The sequence below is a fragment of the Salvia splendens genome, chromosome 20 (assembly GCF_004379255.2).
Source record: "Salvia splendens isolate huo1 chromosome 20, SspV2, whole genome shotgun sequence".
Taxonomy (NCBI): Eukaryota; Viridiplantae; Streptophyta; class Magnoliopsida; order Lamiales; family Lamiaceae; genus Salvia; species Salvia splendens.
Genome location: NC_056051.1, coordinates 14,636,171 through 14,649,678, shown reverse-complemented (window position 1 = coordinate 14,649,678; position 13,508 = coordinate 14,636,171). Strand labels below are relative to the sequence as shown.

Below are 13,508 nucleotides of genomic sequence, written 5' to 3'. Positions count from 1 at the left end.
TTAGGTTAATAATATCTATAAGATGTGTTTGAAAAGAAAAGTTTATTATATAGAACTGGGCCGTTTAAATTTATTCTAGTATAGCACGAAAACTATCTTACACACTAGATCAAATAAATTACACAACTAGAGAACTCTTACTTGTGGAATATTTCCTCTGTCCCACTCTAAGTAAATCATTTTCTTTTTTAGAATGTCCCTCTCTAAATAACACATTTATAAGAAATAAAACCACTATCTCTACTTTTTCCCTCTCTCTTATTTTATTCTCTTACTTTAATCACAAAACAACACTACATAAAATCTTGTGCCGGATTAGAAATGTTCCACTTAGAGTGAGATGGAGGGAGTATTAAATTTGACCACTATGAAAGAGTTGAGGCAAATTTGTGTTGTTAATACCAAGATTTGTGTAATTGTCTTTATTCTCTTCAATTCTCCTTTATATATAGAATACTGATGGATCATTAGGGATCAAGGTAGCTTGGGCCCGCTTGGGTCGGGCCTGTATGTTAGGCCCATGCAAAGTTATAAACTAAACTATTAACTAAATTTAAGTCTAGTATAATATTCCATTAACTTGTATTACTACTACTTAGTCACCCATCAAAGCCCAAATTTCATAAAAAAAATTGAGTTTTCTTTTTAGTCCTCACTCGAACGTCCTTGATCAGGATAGATATTGCCCACAACAAGGGAAAGCAAGAAAAAGAAAACGAAGCCCGCAGGAACAGCATAGTTGATTTCGGACGGGCAGAATGGCCAAGGATCGATTACGATGATTAGGTGGTGCTAAATAATTATAAAATCTACTATAACAAAATATTTAGAGCCCTGACAAGTTAATTGGCCCAAGATAAAAATGAGTAAAAGGCAAGAATATATTAATTAAAAATTACATACAGTAGAAGAAGCAAGGGAAGCAGCAGCTTTTGTTACAACATGAACACATATTTTTTAGGTTGGGACATTTAGGATAACATGTACACCTTGTGCAAGAGCAGGTTGGGCAGCAAGAGCGCTTAGGTAGACAGCGGCAGCAGCAATTTAGGCTGCATTTCCACTTCTTAAAGCATTTGCTAATAATGCAGGGGAAGCACCGGCATGCCGGTATTTCGCAGCTCCGACATGGGTTGCCGCAGGAATTACACGTCGTACAGTCGCAGCACCGCGGCATACTGCAGCAGCAAATCCACAAAAAGTCGAAGCAGCACGCTCCACTGTGCCAAGAAATGCTACTTGTGTCAAAGAAGTCTAATGGTGTAAAGTAAAATTACAGCCAGGAAAAGCAACTTGTGACGACATTCCATTTGTTACAAATACTAACAATTATATACTTTCAAAAGATTCAGATAAAAAGCATTCAGTTCAGTTCCAAAAAACCATGAAGTTTGGTCAAATTATGGTATACCCCGCAACTTTAAAAAATGACCAATTATATCACAACTTTAACATTTTTATTAATTGTCCCATAGTTTATGATTTGGGGAGATACTCCCTTTGTCCATAAAGAATAAGACACATTATGAATGACACGAGTTTTAATGTAGAATTGGTAAAGTAAGAGAGAAGGGAAAAAAGTAAAAGAAAAGTAGTGTTAGTGCAATATAGGGTCCATATTATTAGTAAGATAGAAGAGGGAAAAGTAAGAGAGAGGTAGTGTTTAGTGGAATGTGGAGTCCATATAATTAGTAAGAGAGAATGGAAAAAGAAAGAAAGAAGTTGTTGGAAACTTTCCTTTTTTAAATATGCTCTATTTTTCGTGGGCAACAAAAAATGACAAATGTGTTCTATTTTTCGTGGACGGGGGGAGTATTATGTATGCTTTTGGTAAACGAAAAATATCATACGATCAAAACATTCGACTATTTCAATGACATCATTAACACTACATTTATTCAATTATGTCTTTAATTTTTACATATGTACGAATTGCTTGGATAAATTCAGAAACTTTATACTATGGGACAATCGAGAGAAATGTCAAAACTATGATCTAATTGGCCGTTTTTTAAAGTTGCAAGATGGACCAGAATTTGATCAAACTTCATGATTGTTTTGGCCATTTACTCTTCGATTTAAGTAAAACTAACAAACAAAAACACCTCAAAGCCAAAGCATGGAGTTACTTAGGGGGCTACATACCAGAACCATTTCCAGAAACGCCATGATTTACGAGGCTTCTTAATCCTAATGGAAGAGATCTAAAAGTGAGAACTTCACCATATGCAGAAGTAGCAAAGAAAGAGAACAAAATCAGCTTCACTGCTTACGTAGGTATGAGAGGGTCGACATTTCCTATCACGAATTCAGCAACCCTGCAAAAAGTCGAAATTCATTATGTTATAGCCAGTTTGTCACAGTTTCATGAGCCAAACACTATTATCGATGCGCCAAAATAACATACTCTTCACAGGATCTTGAAGCCGGTGGAATGCTCTCAAGCGATTTCAATTCTTCCTGCTCATAACAATATTTCAATTATTCAGAATAGAATTCGACTTGTGCTCGAATAACAGAGCTAAAAACGAATCAACCCGAGATGAACAAAAATTATATGGACATAGGACTAAATTGATAGTTAATTCGGAAGCAAATTGTTTAGCTACAGAAATAAAATCAAAAATCAAAATGGCAACATTCAGGCCACAAAAAAAGTTTCCATTACAAGAATTTTGAAAAAAATTCAGCATCCAAAGTCCACATTAAATGAATTGTTTTGCTACATTTTAGTTGGTGGAGTAAACACAAAGAATATGAAGTTGTTTGAGGCAACCAAAGCCTTCATTGGGAACATTAATCATGAATTAAGAAATGCATGCTGTGGTCCAAAGCCAAAAAAATTTCAAAATCAAGTTGCAGTGTTGCACAATTCAATACAACAACAATCTGCATTGGGCTCATTATCACAATATTGAAGTCTCCTCCTCTCACTCACCTACCCCACAAATTAGGCTTATATATTCATCCAAAAAAAGATGCCAATCATCACACACCTTTCCCCCTGCATGACCATTTCCAATCCCTAATTTCTACCAACATTCCTCAAATCCATAATTACTCAATCAAATAAAAATTAAAAAAACTCACGTCTAAAAAGGCAATCTCCCTCTCGAGCATCTGAACCCTGGCTCCGTCCCTCCGCTTCCCGTACAAATGCGGCGGCGCCGAACCGTTAGCCTTGGAATCAGACATTTACGAAACCATGGAGGAGAGAGAGAGGGAGAGGGGAAATGGAAAAGTTACGGAGACAAGTGAAATAATTAGACTGGAGGGGGCAGAGACTGAGTAAGAGGTATAATTAGAGGGGCCCAAAAAAAGCTCTGTGGCGCAACAACTATGGTCAGAAACTCAGCTAGGAGCAGCCTATGTAGATACATGCACAATCAATTGAGCAATAATCAGCAATGATGGTTCAGCTACAAACAAATATTGCTACGAAATTTTTAAAATTATGCGTTAAAGTAAGAGCTCTGGAGCGGCTCTGTGTGTGTGAGTGTGAGTGTGAGTGTGTGTGCAGAGAGGTGGCAGGGTAAGGCGGGGCGACGCGGCACACGTGACTGCCTCTGCTCTGATTATTTTCTTTTTTTTTTATTTAATTGTGGATTTTACTTTTTTGGACCTCGTTTTTACAGTATTTGGTAGTAAATGAATTGAAGCAATTTTTAGATTTGCTTTCGTCATTTTTTTGGTTTTGTTTGCGGAAAAATATTAGGGTCGCTTTGGGAGGAGGGAGAATCTGGATTCGGATCGGATTATTTAATTTTTTTTGCAGATATTTTAAATGATCGGTTGTTTAATTGAATAAAATTATGGTAAGAACATCAGCAGAGACGTCTCTAGCTGCAGGCTCGGTCTCGTCGGTGGTAAGAGCATCTGCAGCGCTGTCTCGCTGCGGACTCGGTCTCGTCCCAACGAGATGAGCCCACAGTCGAGACGCCGCTGCAGCATCTCCGTCTCGTCGCGTAGCCCGTGGGCAAGGGTGGGACGCGGGCTGTCTCGCCACGCATGCCAGCCACGTGGCGAGCAACAGTTGGGGCGTGACGCCCACTCGCCGACTGTGCAAGTGGCCGTCAATTTTAGGCTATTTTTAATTATATTTTTTTAAACAAATCTGAATAATAATAAATAAATAAAATTGACCGTTTTTTTCGGCCATTTTTTTGTTTTTTTTAAAAATTTTTCTTTCTTTTTTTCCCACATTCATCTATAAATAACACTACACACACACAATTCCCCCACCATTTTTTCCACACAAACACTACACTCTCACAAACACTAAATCATCTCTCTTTTCTCTCCAATTTCTGCAAAACTGTCCGGTGAAGGAAACTTCGACGACGAGGGCGGCGGCTACGACTTGAACGCGTTTGTCGACTGGGGGGCATGTACAATGTTTTGGGTGCTTCCGGTTCCGGTTCGTCGCCGAGCAGGAAGCACCCAAGACTCAGCAACGCCGACGTACCAAACACCATCTTTTCTAGTTGATGCATATTATCGTCCTCCCTTGGGGATGAGAAGCTCGCAAATGCAGGGATAATCCCAAATTAGGGAGGATATTCCTGAGGAACACACTCCGGAGGAGGTGGAGGAAGAAGAGGACGGCGGCCGTCATCCATACACACAAGCGAAGACGATGGCTCTGTTCGACGCTTGGATCAGTACGTCGAACGATCCCATCATCGGGAATCAACAAACCCGCAAGGTTTTTTGGGATAAGGTCACCGTCGTATACAACGCAAATAAGCCGAGGGGGCCTTCCGCCGCAACCTGAAGATGCTTCGCGCTCATTTTGAGCGAGTCGACAGAGATGTCAAAAGATTTTGTGGGATCTACAAGGAAGCGGAGCAATACCAAAGCGGAGTCAGTGGAGCCGACATTCTGAGAGCGGCTTTGCGAGTCTTTAAATCCGACACCGACAAAGATTTCAAATTTCTCGATATTTGGGAGCCGATCAAACATTGATAGGTGGGCTGGCGGTGTCGATTCCTCCACGGGCTCGAGCTCGAAACGAACGAAGCATACGGCTAGAAGTCAATACTCGTCTAGTGAGGGCGAAGAAGGCAACGCCTCACAAGAGGTTGAGTTCCCGACATCCGATGCAGGGGGTTCCTCCGGTACACGACGTCGACCGCAAGGGAACAAGGCGGCGAAGGCAGCTAGAGGGAGGGGCCGAGGCAAATCAAGCCAGGCAGGCTACCAAGGGCCGCCGTCCTCCCTGATGTCCATGTACCTCACCGCCACGATGGCTGACACTTCCCACATAACGCCTCTCCAGTATCAAGCACATCTTGCCGGCATTGAGTATTTGGCAAATCAACTTGGTATTCCGCCTCCACCTAGCTTGAGGGCACCGCCACCGCCTTCGGAGAATGATTCACCGTCGGAGTAGTTTTTATAATTTAAGGGTGCAATTTTTAATTTCTAGTATTTTAAATTATGTCTTTTTTATATTTTTAGGATTTCAATTATGTGTTTTTTTTCCTTAGGATTTTAATTATGTTTTTTTTACTTTTTTAGGATTTTAAATTGTAATTTTTTTTATTTAATGAAGTGTGTTTTTATTAATTAAATTTGTTGGAAATAAAAATAAAAAATGGAATTGAATGAATAGTTAAGGGATGAGATGATTAAGAGATGGATGGATGCAGGTATTGTCTCTTAGTTAAGAGATGGGATGAAAAGTGCAGTGGGGCCCATGAATAGTGAAGGGATGAGACGGTTAAGAGACGGTATTGAGACACGTATGTGGATGGCCTAATGGTACTCCTAGTTTCTAGCCTTTGGAATTGTTATTTTAATGGGACGGAAGTTAAATATTTGAAAACGAGGAAACGGGCACTGGTTCTAACACAGAATAAACTAAAATTTCAAATAATGGAAAATTGTATTCCCTCGGTTCAACTTTATGCTGGGGTTTGGAGCTCCTTGCACAGCGGAAGACTTGTACAAAATAAATAAATCAGACGTATGATCTATTTGACAGATTATGAGATTAATCTATTCACATGTTAACACATAATTGCAAGCTAGAACGCAAATAATTCATGCTTAAAGTATATAAATCCTAAAACATGAATTCTACGGTTTAGAGTTACCGATTTGATTCTCCAAAGAATCGTCGATTGCTCGCGCCTTCTCCATGATGATCTTCAATACTAGACCACGGATCTTCTGACTGGTTCCCGAACTATATCTCGATATCAGGGTGGACTGATCTTAGCAAAATACTATGACTCGAACAAAGAGACAGAACTTTCTCACGGAGGAGGAACTGAAAAACTCATGGAGGAGAAAATTAGAAAATTTCGTCCTCCTTCAAAAAGAGAAGGGCCGAAAATTTCATCTTTAAAATTGTATTTTCTATCTCATTTATTCTCCTATTTATATTAAGTTCATATTGAGCCCAGTCAGAGATCTTTGGAAGGTTTTGGATATGAGATCCCCCAATTAGCTTTTTACTAATTAAATTGAACCTACAATTTAAAACAAGCTTATATTGGAATATTACAAGCAGCCACTACAAAATTAATATTGGTCTCCCCATCCAAATCCAAAATTACAAGTAATCTGGGTTTCCATTTTGTTTATTATTTATTTCCCGCGCTTAAGATATAAATGTCCATTAATTAATTAAAATCTGCTATGGACTTAATTAATTAACATCTTATTAATGCCAAGAGTGGACTTAGCAAGAAACACTTATTTATTATTCCTGGAATAATTAAATTCCAACTGGCCAGTTTCCGAATAATAAAACCTTGTTCAAGCTCCTCTTGAGGATATTATCAAACGAGACTCACCTCGCGCACAATTCAACATAATACCAATCCTAGCACCGCGAGATATTAATCACCACTACCCAATATATCAGGATTATTGGGTTGCAAAAAACCCGCACCTTTTGATAAGTAAAAGTAGTGCATAATCAATACCGTATGCTCAATGCTAACGTATGTAGATTAAGAAATAGTAATTTATCAAGACCTAGTCTTTCAGTAGATAGCATAAAGGCACGTCTTGCTGTTAGATCCATTCAGTGCTATACCACACCGACGTCATCTTATTTCAATAAGGCTTAGAAATAATCGTATTGACATTGCAACATTTCGCGATAGGTAGCCAAAGCCTATCTAGGTTGTGAAATTCTTCTTTTTCTTTTGCAAAGCATTGCATAGAACCGACAGTAGTTACCTTAAAGTGGACGACGCCTACAACCAGTATACTAAGCAAAAGACTTAGGCTTTGTTTACTTCTTATGCATTTAAATGTTTATAAAACATCTTATAAACGCACAAGCAAACACAATGTAATAATATACTGATTCTATTCGTGTAAACTGCTCGAATAATATTGAATCAGGTTAAAAGTGGATTGTAGAGTTTTCCGTATACAAGCAAGATTATATTCGCGCTAACTTGCTCAAAACATGCTTTTCAGTATACTAAACCTAACACTTTATCAGTCACAATTGAGTTGTGCACGAGTTTTTAAAATGTAAAAGAAGGTTGGTGTAAAAAGATAGTGGGATACGAGTCATATTTTTATATACTCTCTCCGTCCCATAAGAGTATACACTTTTTTTTCTCTTTAGTCCACCTATAAGAACATATACTTTCTAATTTTGGAAACTTTTTTTTTATCTATTGATGTGGACCCATTCTCCACTAATAATACATTATCTACATTTTTTTTCTATCTCTCTCTTACTTTACTAATTGTGGATTAAAACTCATGTCTAACCAAAAGTCATACTCTTGTGTGACAGATGGAGTATTAGTTTATACTCCATCCGTCCTAGTTCCGGGGCGGGGGAGGCAGTGCGCTTTGTTGGTGCTAGCGCCGCACAACAACATACTACATCTGTCCCACATTAAGTGTCACATTTTGTCATTTCGGTCCGTCCCACAATAAGAGTCACATTTCACTTTTACCATAAATGATAAGTAGACCACGCATTCCAACAACCAATTCTACTCACATTTTAATATAAAACTAATATATATAAGTGGGACACATAGTCCACTAACTTATTCAACCCACTTTTCTTTACATTTTAAAAATTCATGCCCACACTTAATGTGGGACGGAGGTAGTATTTTTTTTATTTTTTATACTCCCTCCGTCCAATAAAAGATGTCTCACACTCTCATTTTTCTTTTTAGTTTGTCTCACTAAAGATGTAACATTTAAGTTTTCTTTCACAATAATATAAATATTACTCCCTCCGTCCCAGTTAAGATGACCCCTTTCTTTTTCGCACTTGTTTTGAGAAAATGATAATAAATAGTTAAAGTGGACAGAAATTAAAGCAAAATAGAGAATAATGTAGAAGAGACATCAAAGTCATTTTGATGTAAATGTAATATTCCTTCCATCCTACGAGAATATGCACTCTTTTCTTTTTAGTACATCCCACAAGAATATGCACTTTCCAATTTTGTAAACTTTTTTCGCTCTACTGAGGTGAGAATCATTCCCCACTAACAATATTTAATTACTTTCTCTCTTACTTTTATCAATTTTGCATTAAAATCCGTGTCGAACCCTAAGTGCATATTCTTTGGGAACAGATAGAGTATCAAATAGTACTTCCTCTGTCTCATAATATATGACATACTTGGGGGATGACACAAGATTTTAGAATATGTTGTTATGTATTAGATGGAGAGAAGATAATATATTTATATTAATGTGAGAGAGAATTTTTTCGAAAAAGAAAATGTAATATCTTTTATAAGACAAACTAAAAAAGAAAGTTTGACATCTATTATAGGACGGAGAAAGTAATATTTTTTACACATTCAAACTCTTACTTAAAATACTACTATCTCCGTTCCAACTAAGTTGAATCGTATTCTTCTATGGGATGTCTCAACTAAGTTGAGTAATTTCTTTTTTTAATAAAAAAATAAAACATCCAATCACTCTTACTTTAATCCACTATCTACTTTACTCTATCTTTATCTTTCCTATTTTATTATTCTCTCTTACTTTTTAATACAATTTCTTAATTTTCGTGCCCAATAATTATGTTTCAACTTAGTTGGGACGAATAGAGTACTTTACTCACTATTTTTTTTAATTTTTATATCATACCCATATATTTAATCTAAATTATATATTTACCACAACACTTTATCAATAACTTATGTAAAATTAAATAATATTAATATTTATGTATTCCTATATATAAATATTTTTTGTTAGAAAAAATTGAAAATTCAAATCAATTTAAAATACTATGAAAAAATTTTAACTTAAATTAAAATATATTTAAATATACCACAATTAAATAAAACACCGTATTAAATAAAGTCAAATTCAAACACTAATTTACTTAGTCTAATTCAACTAAAACTAATCTAATTAAATTAAACTTATTAAACAAAAAACACGTTACATATAAATCTAAGATAATTAACTAAACTAATTAAACTAAACTAAAAAACTTGGACTCTTTCCGTAGAATACTACAGTATGGGCTAATGAAATAAGGCCGATCAATAAACTAACCTAATATTAAGCGTATTAATTAGCAGGTTAAATACAAAATATACTATTCCCTCCGTCCCACAATAATTGTCACTCTTTTCCATTTTGGTCTATCCTATAATAATTGTCACACTTCTTTTTACCATATATGGTAAATAGGTTTCACATCCCGCTGACTCACTTTACTCACATTTTATTATAAAACCAATATAAAAAAGTGGGTATTACATTTCATTAACTTTTCCAACAACTTTTCTTTATATTTCTTAAAATATGTGCCCACAATAAGAGTGACAATTATTATGGGACGGAGGGAGTAAAATGTTTTTCTTTGCTTCCATCTCTTCTTTTTCTGTAAGTTTTTTTTGTTCTCTTACATGTTTATTTCTCTTCTTCCTTCTTTTCTATTTTAATAAATTAAAAAAAATTGGACTTAAATGCAATATATCAAAATTTTTAAAAGTATTTTAGTGTAAATAAAAAATGGATACGTCCTGTTTAGGGGTGTGTCGATACAATATATAGTATCGAAAATTTTGTATCGTTATCATATAAAAAGTATCGATATTAAAGAATTTCATATCGTTACCGTGTCGAAAGTTTCGGTATACCGAAATTTCGGTATGGATAATATCTATATCGTTACGGTGTCGAAATTTCGGTATACCGTTCTTATATCGAAATTAAATGGATATCTATTTATGATTATAAGGTTTCCAATAAATATTTTTTGAATATATAAATAAATTAAATGGATATCTATTTATGATTTTAAACTTTTAATCTTTAAAAAATAAATTATATTATTATTATAATCAGTATAAACGATATGTATCGATAATTTAATACGTATTGATTTTCAATAAATTTCGGTATACCGATAATATCGATATATTAACTTTTTTCTCTTTCTTACTCCGTTTCTCCATAGTTGAGTCATTTTTCCATTTTGAGAAGTTCCCTCATAGTTGAGTCATTTCCATATATAGTAACTTTTTTCTCCTTCTTACTTTGTTCTCTCTTACTTTATTCACTTTCTACTTTATTCTCTCTACTTTTTTCTCTCTCTTACTTTTTTTATCTATTTATTTAACACATTTAACATCCCTTTCTTAAACTCCATGCCGAAAAGTTTTGCCTCAACTATGAAGAAACGAAGGGAGTATTCGATATAAAACGGTATACCGCGGTATAAGAAATTTCATATTGTTATCGTATCGAAAATTTACGATACGATATTGTATCATACCGAAAATTTCGGTATACCAAAAATTCGATATTTTTTAATATTTTTCGGTACGATACGATCGATATACCGTTTTTTTGGTATATTTACTCAGCCCTAGCCCTGTTCAAAGATTTATAATTGAATGGATTTTGCGGTGCGACTTATATAGCTTGGGCTATATTCTCGGAGTACTTCATTATGAGTTTTATAGTACTCCTTGAAGATGATCTTATAAATATTATAATTAATTAAATTTTAGTATAGTTTCTTAAAATCAACTACTAATTATATTTGAGAAATTAGTCTCTAAAACCATAAACTTTATTAAAAATTTGGTATTTCCCATGTATTTTTAAATTGGTATATAATATCACAAACTTTGCACTTTGTTTGGTATTTCTCATGACATGTCTATTACTATATTTGACTAACTTACGAGGTTTTTTTTATCATACTTGACACAATTAAATCAACGTGGTTTTCAATGGGACTTTTTATCCTACATGACATTAACTTAAAAAGTGATTTGAAATATCATAAAACGTATCACGGTTGTCTACATAAAATAAGATTTTGATGAAAATATCTTATTTGAGTGAGTTTGGAAAATACCAACAAAATGCAAAATTTGTGATATTATAGACCAATTTCAAAGTTCATGGGAAATATCAAATTTTAGGCAAAGTTCATGATTTTAGAGACCAATGTCCCATTATATTTTCTTCTAGAAAAGAACAATTTTTTATTTCGAGACGAGAATAGGAGAATATTTCTTAAAATCAACAAAAGTTGAGCAATCAATCATCCCCCATAAAATGGAACAATGATTTAAGTTGCAATATAAGTCACATTTGCATTTGCTAAAATTAAAAACTCTTGTAAACTTACCTAAAATATTAAAGATCACGAGATTATATAGAAATAGGACAATATATGTCATATGAAGAAAATAATAGGTGGGGAAAAGTAAAAACGATGGTGAAATAATAGTGTTAATACGTAGATGGTCTTAAAGACGGTAATCGAGAGAGGTATACCAGGATTGGTAAGACATACTTTATGTAGAGAGTAGAGAGAAAAAAGTTTGTATTTTCTTATGTATTCCAAATGTTCATCACCCTAGTATTTATAGGGTGAATGTGAATATTCTAGTACATCAATAAATGTAAATTGGTACTCTACAAAGCTTAGGAACTATGCATCACTTAGGAACTCTCCATAATGAATGTTGGGCGGCATATTAATGTTGTCTCTCTTTCCAACACTCCCCCTCAAGTTGAGTAACGGTATCCTCAATACTTAACTTGCCAAGGAATTCTTTGAATTTTGTAGGGCTCAGTGCCTTGGTGAGAATGTCTGCCAGTTGTTCCTCAGATCGGACAAATGGGAACTCGATAATCCCGCTTTCAAGTTTCTATTTGATAAAGTGACGATCAACCTCAACATGTTTGGTCATGTCATGCTGTACGGGATTTTCTGAAATACTAATTGCAGCTTTATTGTCACAGAAAAGCTGACTCTTCCGAGTGGACGGAAAGCCAATTTCTGTTAACAATCTCCTAAGCCAAAGTATCTCCATCAGGCCACTTCTGATTCCTCGAAATTCGGCTTCTGCACTTGATAGAGCTACCACTTTTTGCTTCTTGCTTCTCCAAGTGACAAGGTTGCCCCCAACAAAGGTAAAATATCCTCCGGTAGATTTTCTATCCACCAAATTGCTTGCCCAATCAGCATCGGTGTATCCATCAATCTCCAAGTCTTCCTTTTTTTAAGAACACTCCAAAACTGGTTGTCCCCTTTAAGTATCTTACAATCCTCATGGCAGCGTCCATATGATCTTCTTGAAGTTGATGCATGAATTGACTAACAACCCCAACTGCATAAATGATGTCGGCTCTGGTGTGAGAGAGATAGATAAGTTTTCCTACTAATCGTTGATATCTTTCACGATTTGCAGGCTTAGATCCATCCACAATCTTCAACCCATGGTTGAGTATCATCGGAGTTTCAGCGGGCTTGCAGTCTAGTAGGCCCGTTTTGGCTAGCAGATCAAGTACATACTTCTTTTGCCTTAGAAATATTCCGTGCTTGGATCTCAACACTTCAATTCCCAGGAAGTACTTCAAAGCTCCCAAGTACTTCTGCATCATCTCCAGTTATGATCATGTCGTCGACATAGTAATCAAACATGTCATTTTTCCATCCCTTTCCTTTAGGAATAGCGTGTGATCGGAATGGCTCTGTTTGAAGCCATGTTTGAACATTGCCTGGCAAAATCTTCCAAACCAAACTCTGGGGGATTGCTTTAATCCATACAAGGTCTTCTTCAGTCTGCATACTTGACCATTCCCGAATTCTTCATAAAACCCTAGTGGTACCTCCATGTAGACTTCCTTATTCTTCTCTAGTTCACTATAAAGAAAGACATTTGTAACATCAAACTGGTATAATGACCATTCTTTACATGCAGCTACTGAAAGCAGAGCTCTCACTGTCTCCAGTTTTGCTACAAGGGAGAAAGTTTCTTCATAGTCTACTCCATACACCTGAGTGTATCCCTTAGTAATCAATCTTTCCTTGTATCTCTCGATTGAACCATCTGCACGTCTTTTTATGGTGAAGATCCAACGACATCCTACTGGTTTCTTTCCTGGAGGTAGAGTGCATTTTTCCCATGTTTCATTTTTTATCAAGGCATCAATATCCTTCTTCATGGCCTCCTTCCAATGCTTGTGTTTCATAGCCATCTCGAAGGATTGTGGAATCTCTTCTTACCATTTTGTTC

At 35.6% G+C, this 13,508-nt stretch overlaps 1 protein-coding gene across 1 annotated transcript; it reads right to left on the bottom strand.

Annotated features, from left to right (window-relative positions):
- Positions 1 to 863: 863 nt before the first annotated feature.
- LOC121781942 (guanine nucleotide-binding protein subunit gamma 3-like) lies at positions 864 to 3,530 on the bottom strand. Its single transcript, XM_042179652.1, has 5 exons — positions 3,091 to 3,530; positions 2,408 to 2,460; positions 2,274 to 2,318; positions 2,146 to 2,190; positions 864 to 1,220 (listed from the first exon to the last, which is right to left on the bottom strand). The coding sequence occupies exons 1-5, from the start codon at positions 3,193 to 3,195 to the stop codon at positions 896 to 898; spliced, it is 573 nt and encodes a 190-aa protein (XP_042035586.1). The 5' UTR covers positions 3,196 to 3,530; the 3' UTR covers positions 864 to 895.
- Between the last annotated feature and the right edge of the window lie 9,978 nt (positions 3,531 to 13,508).

What these genes read in the sequence shown, in the direction of transcription:
- LOC121781942 (XM_042179652.1), bottom strand. Translation starts at nt 3,195, where the DNA reads ATGTCTGATTCCAAGGCTAACGGTTCGGCGCCGCCGCATTTGTACGGG. An exon ending in GCTTCAAGATCCTGTGAAGA is followed by an intron (nt 2,319 to 2,407) that starts GTATGTTATTTT and finishes GACTTTTTGCAG; the next exon opens with GGTTGCTGAATTCGTGATAG. An exon ending in CGTTTCTGGAAATGGTTCTG is followed by an intron (nt 1,221 to 2,145) that starts GTATGTAGCCCC and finishes TTCTTGGCACAG; the next exon opens with TGGAGCGTGCTGCTTCGACT.